Source organism: Passer domesticus, chromosome 3, assembly GCF_036417665.1.
Source record: "Passer domesticus isolate bPasDom1 chromosome 3, bPasDom1.hap1, whole genome shotgun sequence".
NCBI classification, from domain to species: domain Eukaryota; kingdom Metazoa; phylum Chordata; class Aves; order Passeriformes; family Passeridae; genus Passer; species Passer domesticus.
Window position 1 is genome coordinate 41,247,707 of NC_087476.1, and position 24,499 is coordinate 41,272,205.

The window sequence follows — 24,499 nt, forward strand, 5'->3', positions numbered from 1 at the left end:
TCTCGGGGACAATACCCCATGCTGAGGATTAATGGTCCCTCCAGACCTTTGATTCACCAGCGCCTTTTCTTTGCCCTTGACAAATTGGATTTTTAGGAATGGGAAGGTCGCCTGGCCCATTGTCTGCCAGCCATTCACTCCGCCTGATTATGCAGGAGGGTTAGGGAAAGGCTCCATGTGACCCTCTTGGATGGGACTCCGCAGCTGCTCGAGGAGCCAAACTCTCTCACCAAACTCTGCGCCCCAGAGCATCCCCCTGCCAAGGGGTACCCCTCCTGCTCCCGTTGAAAAGCCGACGTCCACACAGCGCCGCGTCACTCTGCGGGCGGAGATACGCCTGTGCTCATCCTCCCGCCGCCTGCCGCTGTCACTCCGGCCCCCTTAAGTAGTTGGGGTTCCCGAGCGCTCACACCCAGCGGCAGCGATGCAAACCAGCAGGGCTCCGGCCATCAGCGTCAGCGCGGAGAGCTGCATCCCGGCTGGGCTGCGCCTGGGTCCTGTGCCGGGCACCTTCAAACTGGGCAAGTACCTGTCAGACCGCAAGGAGCCAGGACCCAAAAAAAAGGTATTTTCCTACGGTCGCTCCTGCACCGCTGGACTTTGGTTATTCGTTGACTCGGGGGAAGCCCGCTTTGGGAGAAGAGGCTGCTCTTCCCCATCTCTCTTCGATCCTTCCTTCTTAGAGAGAGCCAGGAAAGCAAAGGGAAGCATTTCCAGAACGTCCTGAGATGTCTCCCCGTGGTTTTGCCAGGAAAGCCTGCCCGCTCGTGCCCTCTCCCCCTCCTCCCCAGCCCGCCGACCTCCGGGGCGAGGCCAGAGGACACGGGGGCTCTCCCGGAGGAGTGGGCGCTCCCCCGCCTTGGACAGAGACGTGCTGGAAGCGTCGCCTGAGCTCCGTGCCCGATGTCGGAGGCCCCTGGTCCCGGCACCCAGCCCCCGCCCCGCCGAGGCTCCGCTCACTGGGGCATTGCCCCTTTCCCTGGCAGAGCCGGGACCTGCCACGGCCGGCTCCTCGCTCCTGGAGCCCCGGCGAGGCGAGGGCATGAGGCTGTCACAGTCCCCGGGTTTTGTCCCGGGAAGGAGCAGGGCAGAGGCAGACGCACCGATTTATTTCTGCGTTTGGCTCGGGTTCGTGCCCCCCAATCCCTCTTCCCGGCCGCGAGTCCTTTGGCTTGGGCCTGAAGGGAGTGTGGGGCGAGAGGACCGGGGCTACCCCGGAGACAGCGCCGGGGTGCAGGTCGCAGGTGTCGGGGCAGCCCGGGGCAGCTCGACCTTCCCCCAGAGCCTCGGGAGGACCCGCTCCCCCGGAGCCGCAATCAGCCCGCACGGCCGGAGCGGGAGGGATGACGGCCACACGGCTCCGGGGTCAGTCCGTGTCCGAGCGGAGGAGCGAGGAGGAGGCGGTGAAAGGCTCTCGCCCCGTCCATCAGGCTCTTCAGGGGGCTGCGGATGAGACCCCTCCTTTCGCCCCCCGGGCAGCCGCGGCTCACGCGTTCCGCTCTGATTTTTAATGCACTTTAATTGTTTTTAAACGCTCTGCCAGCCCACTCAAATTTATTTCTCATCTGGCTCCCTTGGTTTCTCGCTTTAGACTGCTTTGTTCCGATGACTTTTATTGCACGGTCATTCAGGGAATGGGCACTTCATTTTCTCTTTGTATGGGCAAGCAGATTATGAAGTATGGGGCTACAGGGACTTTGTAGCTAAGCAGAATCTTCTCCCCTTTCCCCCTCCCCATCTCCCGACAAGTCCTGCATGTCGCAATGATTTTGCACGGACTTAGAGACGAAGAAAAAAAAAATTAAAAATCGTACCTGGGTATTTAATATAGCTTTAAGCGAAATGTAACAGCTGCAACTGGACAAGGTGCGTTTGGATCAATGCTACCCTCTCTGGGCACGGGTTCTTCCATCCTTACGCTGCGGAGCTGCAAACCCCGCTAGGGCAGCCGCATCTTTGCCAAGGCACCTGCGAGCCGGGGATTGTCCTACCCAAAGGTGGGTGAGGATGGAAGCGTTAAACAGGCGGCAAAAGGAGATGCTCTCGCCGCTGCTTGCAGCTGCGATGCTCAGCACCCTGCCTACTGTGGGGATGCAGCTCGACGGGCCAGGCAGAGCGGGCAGGCAGGCAGGGGGACGGGTAGGATTTTTGCTCTTTTCGTGTTTCGTTTCACGTGAAAATGACAGCAGTGCCGCCTGTTTTCCAGGTGCGGATGGTCAGAGGGGAATTAGTGGATGAAGCCGGGAGCTCAGCTCTGGAGTGGATAGGGTTAATCCGAGCTGCCCGAAACTCCCAAGAGCAGACACTGGAGGCTGTTGCGGATCTGCCAGGAGGACAGGTACCGCACTCGCGGCTCCGGGCTGGCATGGCACCTCTCTCCGCCACCTGCCTCCCCTCTCAAGCCTCCTGAAGAAGTTTCCTTTCTTCCCTCTCCAGATTTTCTACCGGGCGCTGCGAGATGTCCAGCCGGGAGAGGAGCTTACCGTCTGGTACTCCAACCCTCTGGCGCAGTGGTTTGACATCCCCGTCACGGCCACGCCGACGCACGACGAGAAAGGTACAGATGCGGGCACTCATTTCAGAGCAACCAAATTAAATGAAACTAAGCAAACCCTCTTTAGCTGACACCGTTGACGAGAACTCAAACTGCGGTAGGCAAACCTGGGCCCTCAGAAAAATAAATGCCAGTCCAGCTGCCGTGAATTTAACCCACCGTCCTTTAAACTAAGACTCCATCTGCTTACATTTAAAGGGTGATCTATTAACTCGGCAGCGTATGGAAAGGCCCCCGTGCGTCGAGTTGTTCCCTCATCGGCCCGATTTAATGATTCTTTGATAGGAAAAGGGGGTTTCTGTGAAACATTGCTATAGTTGGTATGCGAGACAGTAAATTGAGTCAGCTCAGCTCACTCGATGCTGTTTCTAAAAACATCGGGTTTACCTTCCGTCCTCAGAGTTTCAGAGACTCTTTTCAGGTTCTCTTGCGGGTAGGTTCACAAAGTCAAGCCAAAACTGGACAGTTCTGGGCAGTCCCTGTAAATTAGAATACATTAGGTAAAAGGTTAAGTCGGTGTCAAATCACACAGAGATCAGGATATGCAAAGATGTTGGGAAGGGGAAGACACCCGCCTGGAACGGCTTGTTTCAATCCGCAAACCTAATTTTAGCTGGAATTACACCGGTGTTAACAAAATTATAAGGTGGCAGCACATTAAAAAAAAAAAAAGGCAGGGAAAAAAAGGCGGAACACTTCAGCGTCCACTTGTCGGGCTTCTCTGTCGGCGGCCACCCCCTTCCGCTGCTCCTGGGTCCGGGCGCTCCCTGGGGCGTCGGTGGCGGCCGCCGCCTGTGGGCACTCCCCTCGGGCTGAGCCCGCTCCGCGGGGCATGAGGGAACCCCAGCCGCTCCTGCTTGACGCAGAAGATCCTTCAGCTTGGCAATGTCCCCGGGAAGGGAGCGAGTGCACGATCCGGGCAGGAGCTGCCCCGTGCCCCCGTCACGGCTGGCCGCTCCGCAAGGTGTGCGGGGTCCGGCCCGAAGGGATGGCTGCGGGGCGGCCAGGCTCTGGCTATCGTATCACACCGGGCCGTGGGCAAGAGCCCAAATCCCTCCTTGTCCGAAAACTACACCCGGAGAAGAAACTCTTGGTCACATTTCTGTCCTCGCCACGTCGAAGGGCAGTGAGGCCATGGATCTGCCGAGGGTCACCCCCTCGAAAAGCCTGGCGAAGTTTCGGGAGCAAGGAGGACTCGCGGCTGTGTTGTGCCCTGCTCCTTGTCCAGCAGCCCTTGCTGCGGATGGGTACCAGCGCTACTCCGGGGAAAAATGAGAGTTCAGGTCTGCAAGAGGCTCCCAGCGTGCGGCGTCTTCCTCGCCCCGTCGAAGCAAGGCTGATTTGCAAAGTGACCTTACGGATCTGCTGTGTCTTCAGTCCCACAGTTTCCAGACTGATTAATACAGACTCAGAAAAAGTATATCAGCACGCTGAAGTGCTCTTCTTTTCATGACCATATGCTGAAAAAAAGCCGAAAAATCAAACTAAAGTCCCAAACCCCCACCAACTGAAAAGAGACAGCAGAAGAAATTGAGAGATTTTTGCTTCTTTTTTTTTTTTTTTTTTTAAACACGAAACGCAAAAACCAAACTAAATCAAAAATGTGGAATTCTTCTGTGTTTGACCCCTTTAATTTGGGTCACCGTGGTGAGAAAGAGATGGTTTTTGGTGGGGGTGTGCGGTGGGATTTTTTTTTTTTTAATCTTTTCCCTGGAGCCGTTCTTGTTGAACTGGAGCTGAGCCGGGGAAGCGCCGAGCTGGGCTCGGTGGCGATCGGGAGCCTGTCCCGACCATCTTTTGCCGAGGACACCCGCGCTGCTGTAGAGACCTGCACAGGCAAACGAAGATAGCAGAAGGGAGTCCGTGGCGGTCTGTGGCTGTATTCCATTTTATCCTTCACCCTTTTTCTCATGCATGGCAGTGGGATTGCCACCGTGGTTCCTTCTCCCGTGGCCCGGGCAGACACAGTCCCGTCTCTCCCCACCTCGACGGGGCGAAAACCAGCGCCCAGCGCCTTCACAATGCTGCAGATCCCGGGACCGCCTCCCCACGGCCAGCGAGGAAAGGCGGCGAGCACACACGCGGCGAGATACACGCAACGGCGTGCGATGCTTCCACGCGAGTTCGCACACGAGTTTCCCGCGGAGAGCGAAGATTCCGTTTTCCACCCGCAGCAGACATCGACTGATCCCCCTCAAAAGCCGGTGACAGGGAGACTGGGTCACGGCCATCGCATCCACCACGGCGACCCGCCCTCCCCGGGTGCCCCGGCAGACGAGGGGCACGGTGCAAGATCTCACCCCTGTCATCCCCCACGGGGTTCCCTGAAACGTGAGGAGCTGCCCCAGGCCTGGAGCGGGCTCTCATTTCCGTGCGGCTCTTGGCCTCACCTTAGGTGTTTCGGTGCATGAAACTGCGGGATGAGGGTCAGCTGGGGACGGTCAGGATGGGCAAGAGCCGAAAGGGAAATTCAGGGGCTTACCAGCGTAGTATGGTGACTGGGAGAAACGAAAGAGAGAAAGATGGGTACAAAGAGACAGAAAAAAAGAAGAGAGGAGAGAAGGAAGAGAGGAAGGAAATGGGAAAGTGGGGGGAAGGAAGGAAGGAAGGAAGGAAGGAAGGAAGGAAGGAAGGAAGGAAGGAAGGAAGGAAGGAAGGAAGGAAGGAAGGAAGGAAGGAAGGAAGGAAGGAAGGAAGGAAGGAAGGAAGGAAGGAAGGAAGGAAGGAAGGAAGGAAGGAAGGAAGGAAGGAAGGAAGGAAGGAAGGAAGGAAGGAAGGAAGGAAGGAAGGAAGGAAGGAAGGAAGGAAGGAAGGAAGGAAGGAAGGAAGGACTTGCTAGACAGATAGGTGGCCACAGAGGCGGCGTTTCACCGTCGGGGCTGGGGAGATGCTCCTCTTTGGGAGTACTCTCCTGGCAAGGAAGGCAGGAGGGGGAAAGCAGAGTCTGAGCCTCTGAGGTGTCGGGCAGCCACCACCGCCGCGGCCACCGAGGTCTGTTCCGCTTGAGAGAAGTCGAAATGGGACGGGGTACAAAGGGCATTGTCCTCTGAAAGGGAACGATTACATATGGCCCATACATATCGGATATTGTCTCGCCGCGTAATGAGGGGCTCACGATCATTAGATTGGCCTTTGTTCGGTGCAGCCGACTCCCTGACATACGCTACCTCCTCTGCAAACGCCAACAGATGGGCCCCCCGACAGACGACTCGCGGCAGCAGCTGCTCCCCCCGGCCCTACGGCGCCCCGCTCGCGGGAGCTCAGCCCGGACCGCGCAGCGCCCGCTCCGCTCCGCGGCACAGCATGGCGGGGGCGGGACGAGGCGGAGGGAGCGCGGGGATGCGCGGGGAGGCGCGGGGATGCGCGGCCGCCTCTGACGGGTCCCTCCGCTTGCCTCCGCAGGGGAGGAGAGGTACATCTGCTGGTACTGCTGGAGGACCTTCAAATACCCCAACAGCCTCAAGGCCCACGTCCACTTCCACTGCGCTCTGAGCCACGGCCGGCCCTTCCTCCATCACGACCACGGCCGGCCCGCCGCCACCGCCTTCGGCCTGCCCCCCAAGGAGCTGCCGGCCGCCTCAGTGCGCGGCCACCCTCCGCCCGGCTGCGGCCCCCGGGAGGCCGTCAAGCGGGAGGCCGTCGTCGCCTCCCCGCCGCTCGCCAAGCCGGCGCTGCCCAAGCGGGCGGCGGGCAAGGAGGAGCAGGAGCGCGCCCTGGACATGAGCGTGGGGGCCGCCCGCGGGCCGGGGCCGCTGCTGGGGCCGGCGGGCGGCAACGGGCTGGCGCTGTGCCCCGGGGCGCGCTCGGCCTTCCGCCCCGCCGGGTCGCTGCGGGAAGAGGCGCGGGGCGCCGCCGCCCTCGGCTTCTCCAAACTGCTGGGGGGACTGAAGGCGGGCCGCGCCGCCGCCGAGGCGCCGCCTAAGTGCGGAGCGCTGCCGGCTGAGGCCGCCCCGCAGGCGGCGGCGGCGGGGCTGGCTTGCGGCGGCGGGCTGCGCGCCTTCCCGCTGCTGTCGCCGCTGGAGGAGGCCTCGGCCTTCCGGCAGGTGGAGCGGGGGCTGCCCGCGGCCGCGCTGCCGCCCGCCCGCTACCCGCCGCTGCCCGGCGGGGCCCTGGAGCGCTTCGCGCTGCCGCCCTTCGAGGGGCTGAAGGCGTACGCGGGGGAGTGCGGGCTGCCGGTGATGCCGCTCACCGTCTACAACGGGGAGCTGCTCTACGGGGCCGCGCCCTACTACCCGCTGAAGCTGCACCTCGGCGGCCTCCTGAAGTACCCCGAGTCCGTGTCGTACTTCGCGGGGCCGGCGGCGGGTCTGCACGCCGCAGAGCTGGGCTCGCTGGCCAGCATCGACCGGGAGATCGCCATGCACACGCAGCAGCTCTCCGAGCTGGCGGCCGAGAAAGGCCGAGGGAGGCTGGAGGCGCTGCCGGCGGGGGCGGCCGGGGCGGCCGGAGGGAAACCCAAGACCGGGCACCTGTGCCTGTACTGCGGGAAGCTGTACTCCCGCAAGTACGGGCTGAAGATCCACATGCGGACTCACACCGGCTACAAGCCGCTGAAGTGCAAGGTCTGCCTGCGGCCCTTCGGGGACCCCAGCAATCTCAACAAACACATCCGCCTGCACGCCGAGGGCAACACGCCCTACCGCTGCGAGTACTGCGGCAAGGTGCTGGTGCGGCGCCGCGACCTGGAGCGGCACGTCAAATCCCGGCACCCGGGGCAGAGCCTCGGCAAGGCGGCCGAGGACAAGAGTGACTCTGGCTACGCGCAGCCCGAGCAGGAGCAAAAGACTGATAACGAGAGCGATGTGGACGTCTGCTTCACCGACGACCAGAGCGAGCCGGAGAGCGGCAGCCGGCACCGCGAGCAGTGATGCGGGAGGCGGCCGGGGCGGGGCGGGGGTGAGGGGAGCACTGCAGCCCCCCTCCCACTACTCTGGGCTCCCGGGGCGGTCCCACGGGAGGCCGTGTCGCGCAGGAGCGCGGGCAGGCGGGCAGAGCCGCCGGCGGGGCGGGCAGGGGTGCGCGGGCGTCCCCGGGATCCCTCCACGGCGTCGCCCCCGGTGCTGCAGCTGCGGTGCCGGGACAGGGAAGGGAGGGCGAAACCCTGGCGGGCCCGGGATCCCGCTGGACAGGCACCGCGTCCCGATAGGAGCCCGCATTTCAGTGGCCATATATTTTTATTGTACCTTTGTGTCGAGAAAATTGTGCCTTTTGGAAACGATTTTTTTTCTATGCGCTCTCCCATCACTCGTTCCAGCGGTCTGAGCCGTGGGGCTCAGCAGCAGACCCGGGTCTGCAAGCGCCTCTGGCACCTGTACACTTTATTTGACACCTCACCCGTGCTTGCTTGGGTCCTAATAAAGCAATACCAACAGCTTTGTGGAAAGACAGAAAAAAGCGGGCAACAAAATGCCGCTCTTGCAGCATGGAAGAGGTTCGCATAACAGGTGCACCATTTGATCAAGTTGCAATTATTTATAGCAGATAATATTTGAGTAACAAATGTAAAATAAATATTGAAAAGCATGACTCTAAAAGCACGCACTATATAATTTTAAAGGAAATACACTCTCTGTTTGGTAGAATACAAATGTGGTGTATGTTTGTTTTCTAATGAACGATGTACAGTGGATACAGTATTTTGGTCTTGGTTCCAGTTTGTCATGCGATTTTTTTAAAAAAAGAAATAAAGTTACTGACAAACTACTGTTTGCCTAGTTGTTCGTTGAGGTGCTGTCAGCAGGATCTCGTGTTTCTTCACAATGCTTCCGATGATTGGAAGCTCAGACCCATCTGTATACCGCCTCTTTGGGTCAAACTCTGAACAATTTGCCTCTGAATATGTCGCTTGAGCATTTTCCTTCTCTCACTTAGCAAAACCGAGGGGCAAAAATCCCAGATCCAATCTGTTCTTCTTTATGCTTAGGATTTTCAATTTTTTTTTTTTTTAAATTTTGTTTTGCACAGGGCGAAGGCAGAGCTGTTAAAAGCTGGACATTATTAGTTTGTTTTTATCTGTTTGCACTCGGTCAAACATGCCACTTTTGCAGACACTCTTCTTTGGAATAGTTGTTACTTTTATTTGAGGGGAAAAAAATCGTATTCTTTGGTATGGAAAACCTGAAACGAGTTCAGCTTAAAAAAAAAAAAAAAAAAAAAAAAAAAAAAAACTGTCAGAAAATTCTGTTTCCCCTGGCATCTCTTACAACTCACCAGGCAAAAGGATGCAACGCTACCGACAGTGACCCGCCAGCTGTGCCCGGCCAGCTGTGCGGGTCTGCCCGCTCAGTCCGAGCTGGGCTTTCCGTGTGCCCTGGGGCAGGCAGAGTCAGGAGGGAGCCCCGCTTTTTGGTTTGGCGTAGCTCACACTTTGAAGCAGACGGTAAATCTCTTTGAGTGCTCGATACACTTCGAAGACTGAGTTTTCAGGATCGAGCCTTATTTCAGTCTGGGGTGTAGGCGATGCAATGTGAAATGCAAACAAATTACTTTGAGTATCTGCGAGAATTTCAGTCACAAAACTGATCCTTCGTTTGCTCACTTAAGGCTATACCATGCTTGGCAGCAATAGGAAGCGGGAATTCAAATGCCGATCTTAAATTTCCTTTAAAGGTTTGATGCAGTAGCGTTGTTTGTTTGTCGGCTTTTTTTTTTTCCTTTTTCTTCTTTTTGTTCCCCCCTCCCCCCCTCCATTTGGGCTTGTGTACCCATTTACTCGATTCATTTTATCCCAAGACGCAAGTTGTCTTTTCTGACATGAAAAATAAATGGAAAACCCCTCTCCTGCAAAGAGGGGGATCTTTTTCACCTCTTGGCAGAGTTGAAAATAGTTGTCATTCATAGCACCATCAGCAGGACCTGGAATATCTCCTACCTGTTCTTTATTTCAAAACATTTTTCTGCTGCTTTCCCAAAGGAAAGCATCCACCGTGGAGCTGCTGTCGGGGAGGGGTGCATCGTGTGCTGTGAGGTCGTGGAAAGGGTATAATAATTCAGCTGTGACACGGGAAATATCTTCATGTCTGTAGAGTTGGTGAGTTGTAATAGAAGTGTTCCATCAAATGGTAATACTGGGGTTACCCTCGTTAAAAAAAAAAAAAAAGAAAAAAAGTACTCCAGAAAGTAATTTTGTGGAAATTAATTAATATAATAATCAGTCTTAGACTTAAGAAAAAACCCAAAACTGAACTAAATGTAACCAACCTCAAATAACCAAAGCCGAGGGAAAAAAAAAGAAAAGAAATAGTATATATATATATTTGTGTATATATATATATTTTAAAATTTATTTATATATATATTTAGGGCCGCATTCCTGCGGCGTTCCTCGCGGACGCGCACCTCCAGCGTGGGTGCTCCAGCCCCGGGGACCGGCCCGGGCCCGCCGGAGCTCCCGAGCAGCGTCAGGAGCCTGCCTGCTCCTGCTTGGTGTCATGGTTAATTTTCCCCCGCGTTAAACTGTATTTTATTAAAATTTACCACATTTTGGGCTGTTTTATTCAATTTTGATTTATTTTGTTTTATTGTCCCTGTCAGGCCAGGGGTGAGGCGACAACGTTCTCCCGAAATCTCAGCGACCTGGGCGGTGTCGGAAGCCCGGGATGCAACCAGGGCCAGGGAAAGCAGCACTTCAGGCGGGTCGGCAGCCGCAGCCCCGGGTTCCGGCGGGCCCCTCGCTCCTGTGGACGGAGCTCAGGGCTCAGCGGGGGCAGATCTCCGGCTCCCGCTGCTCCCCCGCTCCCGCTGCTCCCCCGCTCCCGCGGCGCGGCCTGAGGGTCCCGGGCCCCGCCGCCGCTCCCTCCCTCAGCCCCGGCCCGCGCTGCCAACGCGGGCGCTGATTGGCTGAGTCCCGCGGCGGCCCGCGCTCCTATTGGTCGGTTCCTGCGGCTTGGTCCCGCCCCGCGGCGGCAGTGCTGAGGGTGGTGCGGAGTCAGGCCGGGCCGGGTGTCCCGGGAATGCCCCGGGAATGCCCCGGGAAGCGTCGGTGGGGTGCGACCTGCGGCTGCGGGAAGGGCCGGGAAGGTTCCGGAACACTCCGGGAAGGGTCCCCCGTGGGCTCGTGGGCCTGCGGCCTGGCCGATTGCAGCTCCTGGGCTCATTGAGTCGTGTGCCGGTCACGGCGGTTCCCACGTTTGTCGGTCTCCCTGCGGGCAAATTTGGGTCTGGAGGGAGGTGAGAAAACTTCAGGGCGCAGGGTGGGTGCGGAGCTGGTGCCAGCCAGCCTGGGCACAGTACCCGCTGGATTTTGTGCTCTTAGCGCCTCTAGGTCTACCATTGCTTCTCTCTGGCTACCATTTGAAGCTAGGGGAAAAAACTAAAACCCCACAGGTTTTACCTTCTGAATTTGTAGCTGTTGATAGCTGCAGTAAAGCAGGTATGTCCTCTGCATTTTTATAATAAAGGAGAAAATAATGAACCACATTTGCAGGGAAAATGTGGAAAGCGAAGGCAGAAAAAATGGTGCTAAGACTGAAGAAAGATGAACTCCTTTAAAATATTACTCATTGAGATGCTTGTCAAGGGCCATAGACATTAAATGACAAGATTTCTCTATTTTATTTTCTATGGGAGGACTCATGTTTTTTTGAGTCAAGTTGAACAGGGAATAATGAAGGGTGCATTTGGTGAGAGAAGAATAGAACATTATTTGCTGGTTGGAAATGAAGAGCCAAGAAGAATAAATAAATTGAGATGGCTTTTGGACATTATTAGAAACTAGCCTAGGCATTTTGTAAACTGGTTTTTCAGTTTCCAAAGATTCACACTCAACCTCGGCTATTTTTGCAAAAGCAATTGATTTCAGTAACATGCCATTTTTAAATTTGGGAAGCAGTTTTGATGATTATTGACTTGCCCTGTATTAGCTTCTTCTTAGAAGCACCATCAAGAAATCTGGATGCATCTGGAAGGGCATGCATAGAATTGCCAAGAAGTAGATTGTAAGGATCTTGAAGGTAATTTTGGTTTTCAGCCAAACTTGGTTTTGGCACAAAACTCTGTAATATGTTTTACTAGTTAATGCTGTAATTACTGTTGTATCCAGTGCCTGAGGATGCACATGGCAGATGAATGGTGCTGTGAATGGCCAAGCTGTAGGGCAGGGTCTCACAGACCATGGTTTGCTCTTCTAAACTTGCTAAATGGGTTTGAACATAGCCTTGAGTTTACAGCTTTAAACAACCCCTAAAATTATCTGCTTTTGCAAAGGTGTGGAACACCTGCTCTCCCCAGTGAGGTTAGTGGGACTGATTTAAAATCTGCCAGGCTCTTTAACGTGTAAGTGGGATAGATATAGTCTGCTGTAATGCAAGTGAGTTTAGATTTTGAACTGCTTGATAGTACAATACTCAGGGAGTACTTGATCACTTTAAGCAAGGAAATGGCTCTATACACTTGGAGGAATATAGTTGCAAAGATTTTAGTATTAAACTCATATTTTAAATCCACACACATGCACACATGTAATTGGATCAGAAAGCTCAGCTGTAGGTATGAAAACGTGTGCTCTTAAGGGTCCCTTTCTACAGCTGCAATTCTGGTGTTGCAAATAAAGGATTTATTGATCCAGAAAAACGTATGAGTTTGTTTGGGTACATTGATGCTGAAGATATTTCTAGGGACTATTTTTTTTTTTGTTCACAAGAAGTTATGTGCTTGAAAGTATATTTTGTAATAGTCACTGTGTTTGTAAGCTGTAATTTCAATATAAAAAAAGAATCCTCATACCTGCATCTGAGGAAGTGAGCAGCAAGGCTTGGATTCATGTTTCCTATGTGCTGAGGAGACATGAGGATGGGAGAAAAGCTAACTGCACTTGGCTTCAGGTCAGGGAATGGTGAAGATCAAGAATTCTGTCTGAAAAGAGCAATTCTGCGCTTGACTGTGAACAGTTACTTTCTGAATTTTCACCTGAAGGTAAAGTTCAGCATATCAAGGTCATGTTCAAGCTCACTGGAGTTCATTGGACCATATCAGATAAAATCTACAAGGAACAAAAATGCTTTCAGGTATATTCAAAGTCAATCCAATGAGGAAAGATTCCCTACAGCATATGTAACGTTATAAACTTGTATTTTGCAAGAAACAGAAGAAAGTTTCTTAACAACTGAAAAAATAGTAGCTGAAGAAACAGATCACTAGATCTGAGGTGGATATTCATCTATGTTTAGAGCTGATATTCTGAAACATTATGGGAAGCTATGAGTGATGGTCATAATCTTTTTATGTAGATTTCCATATTAGTGGTGCTTTTTGATGTTTAAGTTTTGATTTTTTAATCTGTTCTGTTTGGAATGTATTATCCTGTTTCAAGAGTAATGAAAGGGCTTGCATTTATATTCTTTTTTAGAAACTGTAGACTGCTTGCTTCCGATGAGAGTGATTTAGTAGCAGGTAATTTGAAGTCCTGATCTGAAATGGAGTAAGTGTGATTTAAAAAGACAACAGCAGTAAAGTGAGGTTCAGAGTGCTAAGGAAAAATTCATCACTCTTCTGCTGTTCAGTTTCATTGCTGATAGCTAAGCAGTTGTGATGAGAAAACTTTAGGGAGAATGGGAGGAGGTGAAGTCCTTCTAGTCCTTTGTAGTTTTTTAAAACCAGCTGGTGAGTCAGAGCAGCAGAGGCTTGTATTTTAGCTTTGGAGCATATAACTGGTTCTTACAGCATGAGCAATTTTTTTTGCTCTATTCAGAAATTGGAGGACTAAAAGTATGTTTTAGCTCTGAGTCCTGTTTTTCTGTGTAAGACTTGCACTTACCTATTTTTCAGTAGTCTAAGCAATGCAGTAGCTCCCCAAAATAAATAACCAAAAAAGCAGACAGTGTATTCTTTTAGTATACTTCTTGAAAAATCAATGAGGCTGAACACTCTGGGGTTTTCAGAGGTACTCCACTAAGATCCTCCTAGCTACAGCACGGGGCTAAAGAGTCCTGTTGGGAATGCACATTTACAGCTAAGCACAACTTAGAATTGTGTTGGAGTAGCTGCACAGCTAATGGTTGGGCTCCAGTTTGTGCTTGTTATTTCTCCAGAGAGCCCCTCCCTCCTTGTAGAAACAAGCAAAACTGACATTTTTTGATGGAAACAAAGGACTGCGGGGACCTTCAGCCTCTGGTCTGAGTTCAGGCAGGATTCTGGTTGCAGCTCACAGTGCCCTGTGGCCCACAGTGACAGTTGTCTTTGTCAGTGCCCATAAGGAAAACTGCTTCAGCTTTGCACAGGCCAGAATTCACTGCAACAACACACTGAAATTTTGTGGTCTGTTTTTTTTCCCTTTTTGTTTATAAAGCAGAAACTTAATTTAACATCCCTTTGTTTAGTGTTGCTGACAGCCAGATAGCTAAGAATAATGCCTTTTGGACAAAGCAGAGGGAGAAAGCAAACCAATTTTTCACTGCTTTAGTCTAAGAGATCTAAATTGTAAACAGGTTTGTTATATTAAATTATTTCAATGGTTTTATAACACTGTGTGGTAATATCAAAGAAGGCAGATTAATTATAGAACAAATGAATGACAGTTAAGTTCCTGAATGAGTTAATTTTAGTTTCATATGGGGCAACAAAGTTGCTTAAGCCTAATTTCTTGAGGTAGCCTGTATAAGTTTTAGAGTATGACTCTGTGCTTTGCCATGATCTTTCAAAATGTTTAAAAATAGACTACCTTAAAATTTTAGAAGGATACATAATTTTTTTAAAATAAAGGGATAAATAGGAAAGAGTTATATGAATGTAAAACTTTCATTCCAGAATGAAATTTGTTGGGAGTAATATCTCATGCTTTTGTCATAGCTAATGTAAAAACCCCAAACCTATTTTAAGGGAAAAGAGTTGAAAAATATAATTAGCAAAATAAAAGCCTTCACAATGATGCAGACAATTATTTCTCTCAAATATTACATTCAATATTTATCTTAATTGAGAAGAATTTGCATGAGAACCATAACCCTTATCTCTCATTATATATGCATCTCTTCCATAAAAATCTGATTCACCACACTTCAGATGAGACCTTCCTGCTTCTTGGTTTCAGCTTAATGCTTTGGAAAGAAAGGAATTTAAATGTGGTGCAGAAACTAATAGCAAACGAGAATCTGTATTTAGAAGGATTTCCTGAAATTATTCTTGTAAAATCCTTGTCATATTTAAAGTCAAGTTGCACATTTATAAAACAAGGGATACATTTAATTGATTAAGATGTATCATGTAAGGAAACAAACAGATCCTTTGCTTTTAAAATGCCTTCTTCCTTTATGCAGCAGATGGTGCTAGATTGTGAATATATGTCAATTTGATTTATTTATAGTCTGAAGAATATACGGTGAAAGACATGGCATGTACAATGTTCAGATAGACTACATAGCAAACTGATCTTTATAAACTCATTTGTTTTGGCACAGTCTTCTGTGGTGTGCATGCTTTTCCTGATGTCTCATCTGCACCCTTCCAAGACTTTCAGAATTGCTATCGTGCTTATGAAAGATGTCAAACCTAACAAGCAACTGAGTGACAGAATTACAGTCAGTTCTAAAAGGTACCTTTAGCTAAAGAATGGGTAAAGTAGAGGGTAATAGGAGTTTAGACAAACTTCACTTATCTTTTTGTACTAGAGCTTGTACTGTCAGCAGCATCCCAAAAGCCTGGCAATTTTCCCAATCCACGTCTGTGTGTAAGCACTCTTGGACTTTATTGTACCAGGTACAAATATGCTACTAAAAAGGCAAACATCTACAAAAGAGTGCATGTTTAGACCTGCACTTTAGGTGAGCCCAAAGACCTATTGGGGGGTAGTTAGAGTGCCTGTCTGCAGCCTGGCATCTAAAGCTGCCAGAGGTAAGAGAGCTGCAGAGGTGTCAGTGCACAACTATCAGAGCACAGACTGCCACATGGCTTCCAATGTTATTCTGCCCTTGTGCTCTCCTGCCCCCATCCAGCGTGAGCCATTGTCAGAGTACAGTCAGCTCCAGTCACATCACCTGTACCTCAGCATAATTGGATTTGTTGGCTGAAGCATTACTCAAGGAGCTTGGTGTCTCACTCTTGAGGGATTACAATGGACATTTGGTGTCTAAGTTTTCAGGGCTCTTTGGAAAATTCCAGATGCAACAGTATGCAAAATAGGCTGCTTTATCCCTTGACAGTGGGAACCTTTGTTAGAGTCTGTCTAGAGCTTAGATCCTGACTTCACCTTCAGGAAGTGATAGATGAAGAAATATGCAAAGTTAGAGCTTATTTGCCTCATCCAAGACCTTGAGGATGAAAGAGGCAATGCCACTGCAGCCTTTCCAGAGGCCTTTCCTGGACTGGAGAAATACCTTTTGGCATCCTTCAGGTCCTGATTAGAAATTCAACAGAGAATAAAAGCCTGCTCAAACACAGAGGAAAACTAGTATGTATTCACTAGGACATTCTTAAATGTCACCCCAGAAGTCAGGTCCTGAGGTCAGTACCTTGGTAAGTATGAAGAATTATTATTACTAAATTAATGCATTAGTAATGCAGAGACTAATGAGTTTCCAAAAGAGTGAGAGAATGTTTAATCCTATCTATCCTTCGCTAGAAGAGGTTACTAAAGCAACTGCAGGAAGTTTCATCACTAAACCACAGCCAGTGTCAGTATAACCAGATGTTGCTGTAATTCCTAATAAGCGAGGCTTCAACACAATAATGGCATAATTATTTAGTTATTCCACAGATGGGGAAAACAATATGGAAAATAGTCCAGAGTGTTGGATTGCCTGAGTAATTTTCTCAGAAAGACAATTAAATTGTTACTCAAATTCATATCTTATTAAAGCTTTTAAATATCATTGTCTTGGTTTGAATTTTTATGGAAAAATCTCTTGTATTATAGCTTCCCACATACAGTTCAGACTCCTTGCTTCAAGGTCTTGCACAAATGACTTCCTATCTGTCTTTTTTCCCCATCTTCTAGCCCATTTCTTGCCTGCCTTGTCTGGCTCAAATCTGCCCCTTTTCCTACTTCCCACCTCTGATTTCTTTCCTGGTAATAAAAAATAGATATATTTTTAATTTTGCAAGTTGCTTTATGAAACCTCAACCATCTTATTTTCCCCATTGAAGAAGATTAAAGTGTAAAAACAAAGGAATCATACAAGAATAATGTGTGTGTTCTGTATGAAACTTGCTCAAATATTGAGGATGTACTATATGTAAGTAACAACTGTACTTGGTGACGTAAAAAGTGCTTGACTCTGCAGCATACTCATGCTGGACCATATTATATTGTTGATAATGGAAATCATCTTGTGCTCTGACCAAGTTCTTGTCAGGGGATTGATTGGCCTTTGAGAACAGGGAAAGTATCACAGAACCTGACTAAAGAAGAAGAAAACAAACGTACGAGAAAACCAACCAGTAGTGATGTAGAGCTAAAGCTGGTTGGTGCAGATGTTGTTGAGGAGTTACAGCACCATATGGTTAGACCCTGGATGTCATACGTGAAAGATTTCTGAAATCCTTATCATTGACAGCTTACTTCAGGCCCCTCTTAGCAGAATTAATGCTTAGTAGAATTAGTTAGTAGAATTTAACTGAAGTTTTAGCTCTTTAGTAAAAGTTTAAGTTGAGTTAGCTATTCAGTGGAGTTAGGTCTTTTGAAGAAGTGAAACTCCTTTGCAGTCCTCATTTGAGTTACTGGATCAGGTTTTAAGTCATGACAGGCAGGATATATTAATTTGGCTCCTTTGCTTTGCTAATACATCGACAGACTTATCTAAAGTCAACTTGCACTTTCCCCCTTCCATCTATGCCCAAACCATTTTTAAAGCCTTTTTTTTTCGTGCCAGGTGATCTCATTTTACATTTTTTATTGCAAAACATTCCAGAATGTCCAATAACAATTTTGCTCTGGTCTAGGGTAGGATCTTCAAATTTTCTAAACAATCTTAACCTTCTTTCTCCAAAATTGTTATATACCCAGGAGAGTTTCATTGCAAACAGCACTGCCATAACAACTTTTTTTGGTTATATTTCTGGTTTTCTCAGATACCTTCAAAATTAGCCCATTCAGGAAGATGTCTTAAGTGTGCACAATAATGGAGCACCATATGCTTGAATGATTAATTTTCAGTTTTGTCCTTCTGCAGCTCCAAGCTTTGTTTTGCGCTCATTCCTACTTGTCCCCATAAGAGATGTTCATTCTGCTTTGTGGATTCCTGTAGAAAAAACATTGCAAAGTTCCTATGAAAAGTTGGAGGAAAATTATTTTTTTCAGTTTTTATTTTGTGTAGTGGGGTAGCTTGACTGAGATTGTTCTAACAGCTTTTTTTCCTGTCTGCCTAGCCAATGAGTCCTCAGGTTTTAACAGCTGAGAAGAAGAGATCTCACTTTTGTGGGATTTGTTTCCTTTGAGACAGATCTCCAGATATTGCTGTGTTTCCCTGTGTCTCCTGTCCTCAGCTCTGTGGACTTAAGCCCGACTCTGTCTGTAAGTGACCGACTTCAGGGTGTTTGACACCGAGAGGCAGATCACTCTCCATTAAATGAATTACATAATAATGGAATATTAAGGAGGTATTAAGAGGGCTTGCTCTCTGTCCATGATCTCTCTTGAGTAAGAATTATGCTATCAGACTGCAGTAGAGGTTTCTGGCAAAAATAAAGTATGTCGTATATGTTGACATGTGTCTTGTCCCTTGAATCAGTGCCCTGGGGAAGGACCTTAGCTTCAGGATTCAACCAAACATACACTAATCAGAGAAGGCCCCTGATTCCCCACCAGCCTTGGCCATGTCCCTGGGTAACAGTGAGCACTACTGATGTGGAGCCAGGCTCACGGGCTTCCTCTGAGGAGAGGGAGCCCAGGCTTGAGGACACATGCTGGAGAGATGACAAATGAACACCATGAGATGTGACAGTGTGCCTCATCCCTGCAGGAGCCTCCTCTGCTGGGATGAGCCGGTCCTGTAGAACAATCTTTGCTGCTCTGTAGATCTTTTCAATAATTCAACATGTGGGGAGAGTGCCAAAAAGGCTGCTGATCCCCTGATCTATCCTGTTTCCAGTGGTCCTCTTTCCTAGCCCCTGGTTTATAACAAAAAGTAATCTGTAATGAAGTCTGTTGTATAGGCTGTGAAGGATGCACATGGTGTGGCAATGGCTACTGAGGCCCCAGGAGAAGGAGAGCTGCCCAGTGTGCAGGAGGACCTCACAGGACAGGTGAGATGTGTTTGAGACACTATGGACGTGACTGAGAGCCTCCAAAAGTGCCACGCAGTGTGCGTAGAGGAGGATGATGTAGTCCTGGAGGCGTTTCCAGGGACAACTCAAATGAACAACCTCCCAGCAATACTAAAGTGATTCTTCTGGTTGCAGAGAGGGGGCAGAGCTTAGTGTGGATGTGGCTAAGTTGTTACCCTGTACCATCAGCTGGGGGGGGCATGGTTTTGGGAAGGAGAGGTAAGAACACTGCTGGAGGTGTGTCATTTTTTGCCTCGCTCTCTCCAATGGGAAAGCTGTCAGCATCAGCCTTGCAGACTCCAGCCTTTTCTGCCTCCATCCATCCTTGCCCATTTTTCTGAGACAGATACAGAATGTGGTGCTGAAAGGAAAGCATTGTCCATATGGGACTAAGCTGAGATGGTGACCACCTTTCTAAGGGTATAATACCTTATTTTTTGTTGCTTTTATTATTAATATTGCTGCTGTTACTGTGTGTTTCTTATTTAATTGTTTTTTTGCTTTCAGTAGGTTGTTTTCTCAACCCATAGTCTCTGCTTTTGTACCTCTCTTATCAGAAGGGGCGAGGGAAGGGAGTGGCAGTTTAATTTCTGATTGGTGTTGAAGCACTGCAGTGACCAACAGGACTTCTTAATATCTGTTTTATTTTCAGTCTGCAAGCAAGTGACTAAGTGCTCCATTTCCCCAAACTCTCACAAATATTATCTTTTTGAGATTTTATCTTACTTTACCACAGTAAGGAGGGATTTCTTGACTTTTTCATTTATTAAATTCTCATTTTTATCTGTTTGTGTTCAACTTGACTTAGTCATGTTCGCACAGACTTTTATCTTTATATCAGAAGTTGCCTTAACTTGTTCACCAGCTACCTGTTTTTGCAATTTATGGACTTCTCAGGGTAACATTTTATCTGCTTTTGCTTTTCAATTCCCTGTGCCATTATTTACAATCCCTTTAAAACTTCTGCTCTGGTTCTGCAATCTTTAGAAATATAGATGAGGATCCTCTAAGAGATACTTTTTCAATTTTGTGTTTCTTATTATAAGTGGATTCTGAGTGAATGTTGCCATAGGCACTACAGTACTGCATGTCTGACTCAACAATCTCAGCTTTGTTAAATGATAACAAGAAACCACCAGCCTGCGACTTTTTAAGAAAAATAATCTAGTCTTTTTGAAGATTTTTTTTTTTAGGTTCTCATGTTCTTTGGGTTTCTTTCGCACAATCTAAAAAGTGCATTCTCACCCCAGTGTACTCTGTGTTATTGAAAGCCCAACATCTTTGAGCAAATAATTGCCAGGTATAAAAAATCCTCTAACTCTTGCAAACTGTTAAGTGTGCACCATTAGCAGTTCTTTTCTTATTTGCCTCTTTTTGCCTTTTTCCTTCTAGATTTACTCTCTGGCTTTCCTTTCATTCTGCCACCAGGAAATGTTCTTTAGCAGTTGGGAAGGAGTGCTATCAGTCATCTCACAGTTATCAGGGGGCTCACCCACAGCATCAGGCTGGTGAGGCTGTTGTGAGGGGCTTCCACCCTTGGTGTAGAGCCTGCTGAGCTGGGGAAGCTGGGCTGGTGCAGTGTCTCAGTGCTGAATGTGGAAACGACCCTCCCCGCAGCAGCATTCACTGCCCTCCTCTCTCCTGTCCTCCTTCTGTCCAACAGGAGAAGCAAGCTTGTTCCTTCATGGTGGTTCCCTGTGTATCCCATCCCAGCTCTTTTCCACAGCAGGAAGAACCTAGCCCTGGGTCCTCTTCTTGGCCTGGGGCAATTCAGCTGTTTCTGCTGTAACAAAACATGTCATCATTCAGGAGGCCATCCAGTCCAGCATCCTGCACACAGCAGCGTCAGTGCAGGGTCATTCAGGCCAGGTTGCTCAAGATTTGGAGACTTGGTACATGCAATGGAGCTATGATGATCACAGAAGAATGAGAACAGAATTTCTTGCATGGCTGTTTATCTTGAGATCAGCAAGGCATCTTATACCATCTCTTACAACATATTTATTGAACTGATAAAGAATGAACTAGATAAATGGAAAACCAAACTGCGGGCCTTGAAAGCTTATGATCAGCAACTTAAGGTCCAGCTGGAGGCCAGTCACTGGAAATGTGCCTGAGGAGGCCAATAATGTTAATCAATAACATTTTAATTAATCATCTGAACCACAGAATCACAGAATAAGCTGAGTCAGAAGGGGCAAACAAGGATTATTGAGTCCAGCTCACAGGCCTTCACAGAACCATCCCCAAAAGTCACACCATGTGCCTGAGAGCACTGTCCAAACACTTCTTGAACTCTGTCAGGCTGGTGCTGTGACCACTTCCCTGGGGAGCCTATTCCAGTGCCCAACCACCCTCTAGGGAAAGAACCTAATATTCAACATAAACTGCCCCTGACACAGCTTGAGGCCATTCCCTTGGGTTCTGTCACTGGTTACCACAGAGAAGGGATCAGTGCCTGCCCCTCCTCTTCCTCTCACAAGGAATCTGTAGACTGCAATGAGGTCTCCCTCAGGCTTCCGGCTGAACAGACCAAGTGACCCCGGATGGTTGTGATGCAGTTCAAGAGGACCTTGGCAGGCACAAGAAACGGTCTCAAAGGAGTCCCATTAAATTAAAAAAAAAAAAAAAGAAATGCCATCTCCTGCCACTGTGAAGGAACAACTTCATGCATCACTACATGCTGGGGACAAACTGCCTGGAAACCAGTTTAACAGGAAATAACTTGGGGCTTCTGGTGGACAATGAATGTGATCCAGCAGTGTGCCCTCACGGTGAAATGGCCAACACCTTCTGGCCTTGATCAGGCACAGCATTAGCAGCATGGAGGTGATCCTTCCTCTTTACTCAGCCTTGGTGAAAGACCAGTGCAAGAGAGACAGGGGCTTGCTGGAATGCAGCAGGTGAAAGATTATGAAGGTGATTAAGAAAGTGGAACATCTTGCATAGTAAAGAATAAAAGAGCTGTGGTTGTTCAGCCTGAGGAAGAAAAGGCTCAGGAGGATCTGATCAATGCATCCATATGCCTAAGAGGAGCAGCTAAAGAAGGAAAAGCCAGATGTAGGTCAAGAGGCAATGGGCACAAACTGAAACAGGGAATAGAGTGATCATGCAAAGATTCCCTCTGAACACTCATCCTGAAACTACAGCCTGGCAGTTGGGCTCAAAAGCAAGAATTAACACTTTTTAATGGCCTATCTTAACCCCATTCTTCATATTCAGATACACATTATTTTGTTTATGATTTGTCACCTTTCATGGTTCTTTTTTATTATGACTTTGTTATTATAGGCTTCACTTATTAAAGGCTTCACTTTCATAAAACTTCAGTCTCTGCCTCTCTCTCAGCTCTACTCACAGGTAAATGTCTTTTGTCACACTGAAAACACCAGGTATTGCTTATTCCAGCTAAAGAAGACTGGTAGATATTTCAGTGCAAAGCCAGACATGTAAATAAGGTGCATTTTGTGATCAAACAAAGAAAAAGACATTTATTTGTAAATTAGTGTTGTGTGTGGTGTAAACCCAGTGAAAAAGGTCTTATTGAAGACCTGTGAGGTCTGCGAATACTTTTCCAGGTACTCACATACTTGTAATATCTAGCATATCTATCACAGAACTTGATCTGCAAGTTGTGATTTTTTCTGATTAACACACGTAAATCTGTAAGACCAACTTCTGTGCTCTACAGCAAATACTGGGGACATAATCACAGACAAATTTAAACTTTGAGTTTTAAAATACAAGATAAAAACTATTCTGATAAATCATTAAAATGTACACAGTTTTACTCCAAGCTTTTTGATGCCATTACAAATAAGTGACAGTTTCACAGAAAGTTTTTATCCACAAGAGAAAAAGCAAGGCAACAAAATTATGCTAAACCAGGATGTTTAACAATTAGCCAGGAAGAAGCCACTTTAATAATCTCAGTCAGCTAAGGATAGAGACTCTTCCCATCATCAGTGGAGTAAGTGGCAGATTTTCAACAGTCGAATGAATGTGTTAAAAAAAGTATATTTGCTATACTAACAAAAGCCTCCCCATCACCTGCATTCTTTTTAAAAAAGTGAAAATGACCTTGCCTTAAAAATTAGTTATCTTTCCCACCCCCTCATCCCAGTACTGATCCTTTGTTTCCCATTGTTAGATCAGATCTAACCTGTACCTTCCTGCTGGGAGAGAAAGAGCTTCTGCCCTTGGGAGAGAAGTGAGAAGCATCTGGTGTGACAGCATGGACCAGAGAAAGGAGACACAATTTTGATGGACTGCCATTGGAACTGGAAAGGGTCTCTATCTGCTCTTCCACATTTTGAGTTATGTTGCTTTTTTTGTTTGGGGCCTTCTGCTGCCATTGTGGCCCAGGGTAGCTCAGGACAGCAGGAATCCCCTGGACATCAGAGCCTCAGGGCTCATGAGGAGATGTGTGTTGCTTTACAGTCTGCCGTCACTAAACATCTTGGGGGACTGGATATTTACTTCTGCATTTCTTGTGCTTTCTGGCTGCTTTTATCCATTTATGGTAACACTACCAGTAATAGAAAATAATTTGACTTAAAAGAAATAAAGTTTCCACTGAGGTGGACTCAGTGCTGACACGATGATATTTATACACCTGATTGCAATTTTTTCTTGAAATGCAAGGGACTTGAAATACAAGTCTTTCTTCTTTGTTCTCTGTATCACTCCTGCATTACTCCTCTACATTAATAATATTTAGTACTGATTTTCAGCCTCCAAGATATCTAGAATTGTGCACTGTGGTGAAGTATATAACCTAAATTAGCTCTCTAAAATATGTCTAGGCTGTAATTCATGGAGATTTGTGTATCCCCTAAGAGATGTTTTTTCTTTTTTCTTTTTTTTTAATTTTTATATTATTTCACTAGTATGTTGCTACTGTTGCTTATACTCAAGAATTTCAGATTGTACACAGGAACGAGTGCTTGACTAAGTGTCATGAATAACACTTATTTCATGAGTAGTGACAGCAGGGAGCTGTTCTTGTTCTTTTCAGAATTTTTTTGTGGTCTTTCTATGTCTTTTTTTAGGCTTGTTGCTAGAGGTCAGTAGTTCACAGACTTTTTCTGAACAAATGAGAAACTGAGAAAAGTTGAGAGCTTGAAATAATGTGTCAGAGATAATAGGCATAATTTCTTTCTTCATAACAGAAAGATAGAAATTAATCATTTTTCAACACTGAAAAAGTTCAGTTTGCAGTTTTCAATAAGAGATATTTTTCCTGCCACTTGCTTCATGCTGGACTACCAGTTCTAATAAGGAACTTTCAGTATTTGCATCTTTGTGATTCTTTCCGAAACACTAGCTCATTTGTTCTTAATAACATTACTGAAAAAATACCAGTAATTATATAATGGCTGTAGAAATCACATTTTAAATAAATGAAGAGAGAAATGATTTTTTTTATTATAACTCTCCAATTTATATGTAATTACCAGCTATAATAGAACCTTCCTGGTATGCATAATGACCACCTTTTGTCCTTGCATGAAAAGTCGAGGTGATTTCATTCAAGGTTTTGTTCTCTTCAGCTTATTCCTGGCTGGTTGGGGAGACAGAGGCAGCTGTTTTTATGACAAGTCACACAGCCTCAGACTATTGAAAGTGTTGGTTTGAAAACCAGCTGGGTGTATTCTTAGTCTGTCAAGCCCAGGCCATAGAAACAAGAATCCTGGGCAAACTAGTTGAAATGTGCCATTGTTAAAAGGGAGCTGTTCTTGATGTTGTTTT

General features: G+C 47.7%; 1 protein-coding gene and 1 long non-coding RNA gene across 2 annotated transcripts; both read left to right on the forward strand.

Annotated features, from left to right (window-relative positions):
- Window positions 1-424: 424 nt before the first annotated feature.
- Window positions 425-7,422, forward strand: PRDM13 (PR/SET domain 13). Its single transcript, XM_064415772.1, has 4 exons — window positions 425-565; window positions 2,207-2,338; window positions 2,437-2,557; window positions 5,957-7,422. The coding sequence occupies exons 1-4, from the start codon at window positions 425-427 to the stop codon at window positions 7,420-7,422; spliced, it is 1,860 nt and encodes a 619-aa protein (XP_064271842.1).
- A 3,261-nt stretch (window positions 7,423-10,683) lies between these two features.
- Window positions 10,684-24,166, forward strand: LOC135296433 (uncharacterized). Its single transcript, XR_010358545.1, has 2 exons — window positions 10,684-16,000; window positions 17,852-24,166. It is a non-coding gene; the product is annotated as an uncharacterized LOC135296433 (long non-coding RNA).
- The last annotated feature ends 333 nt before the right edge of the window (window positions 24,167-24,499 follow it).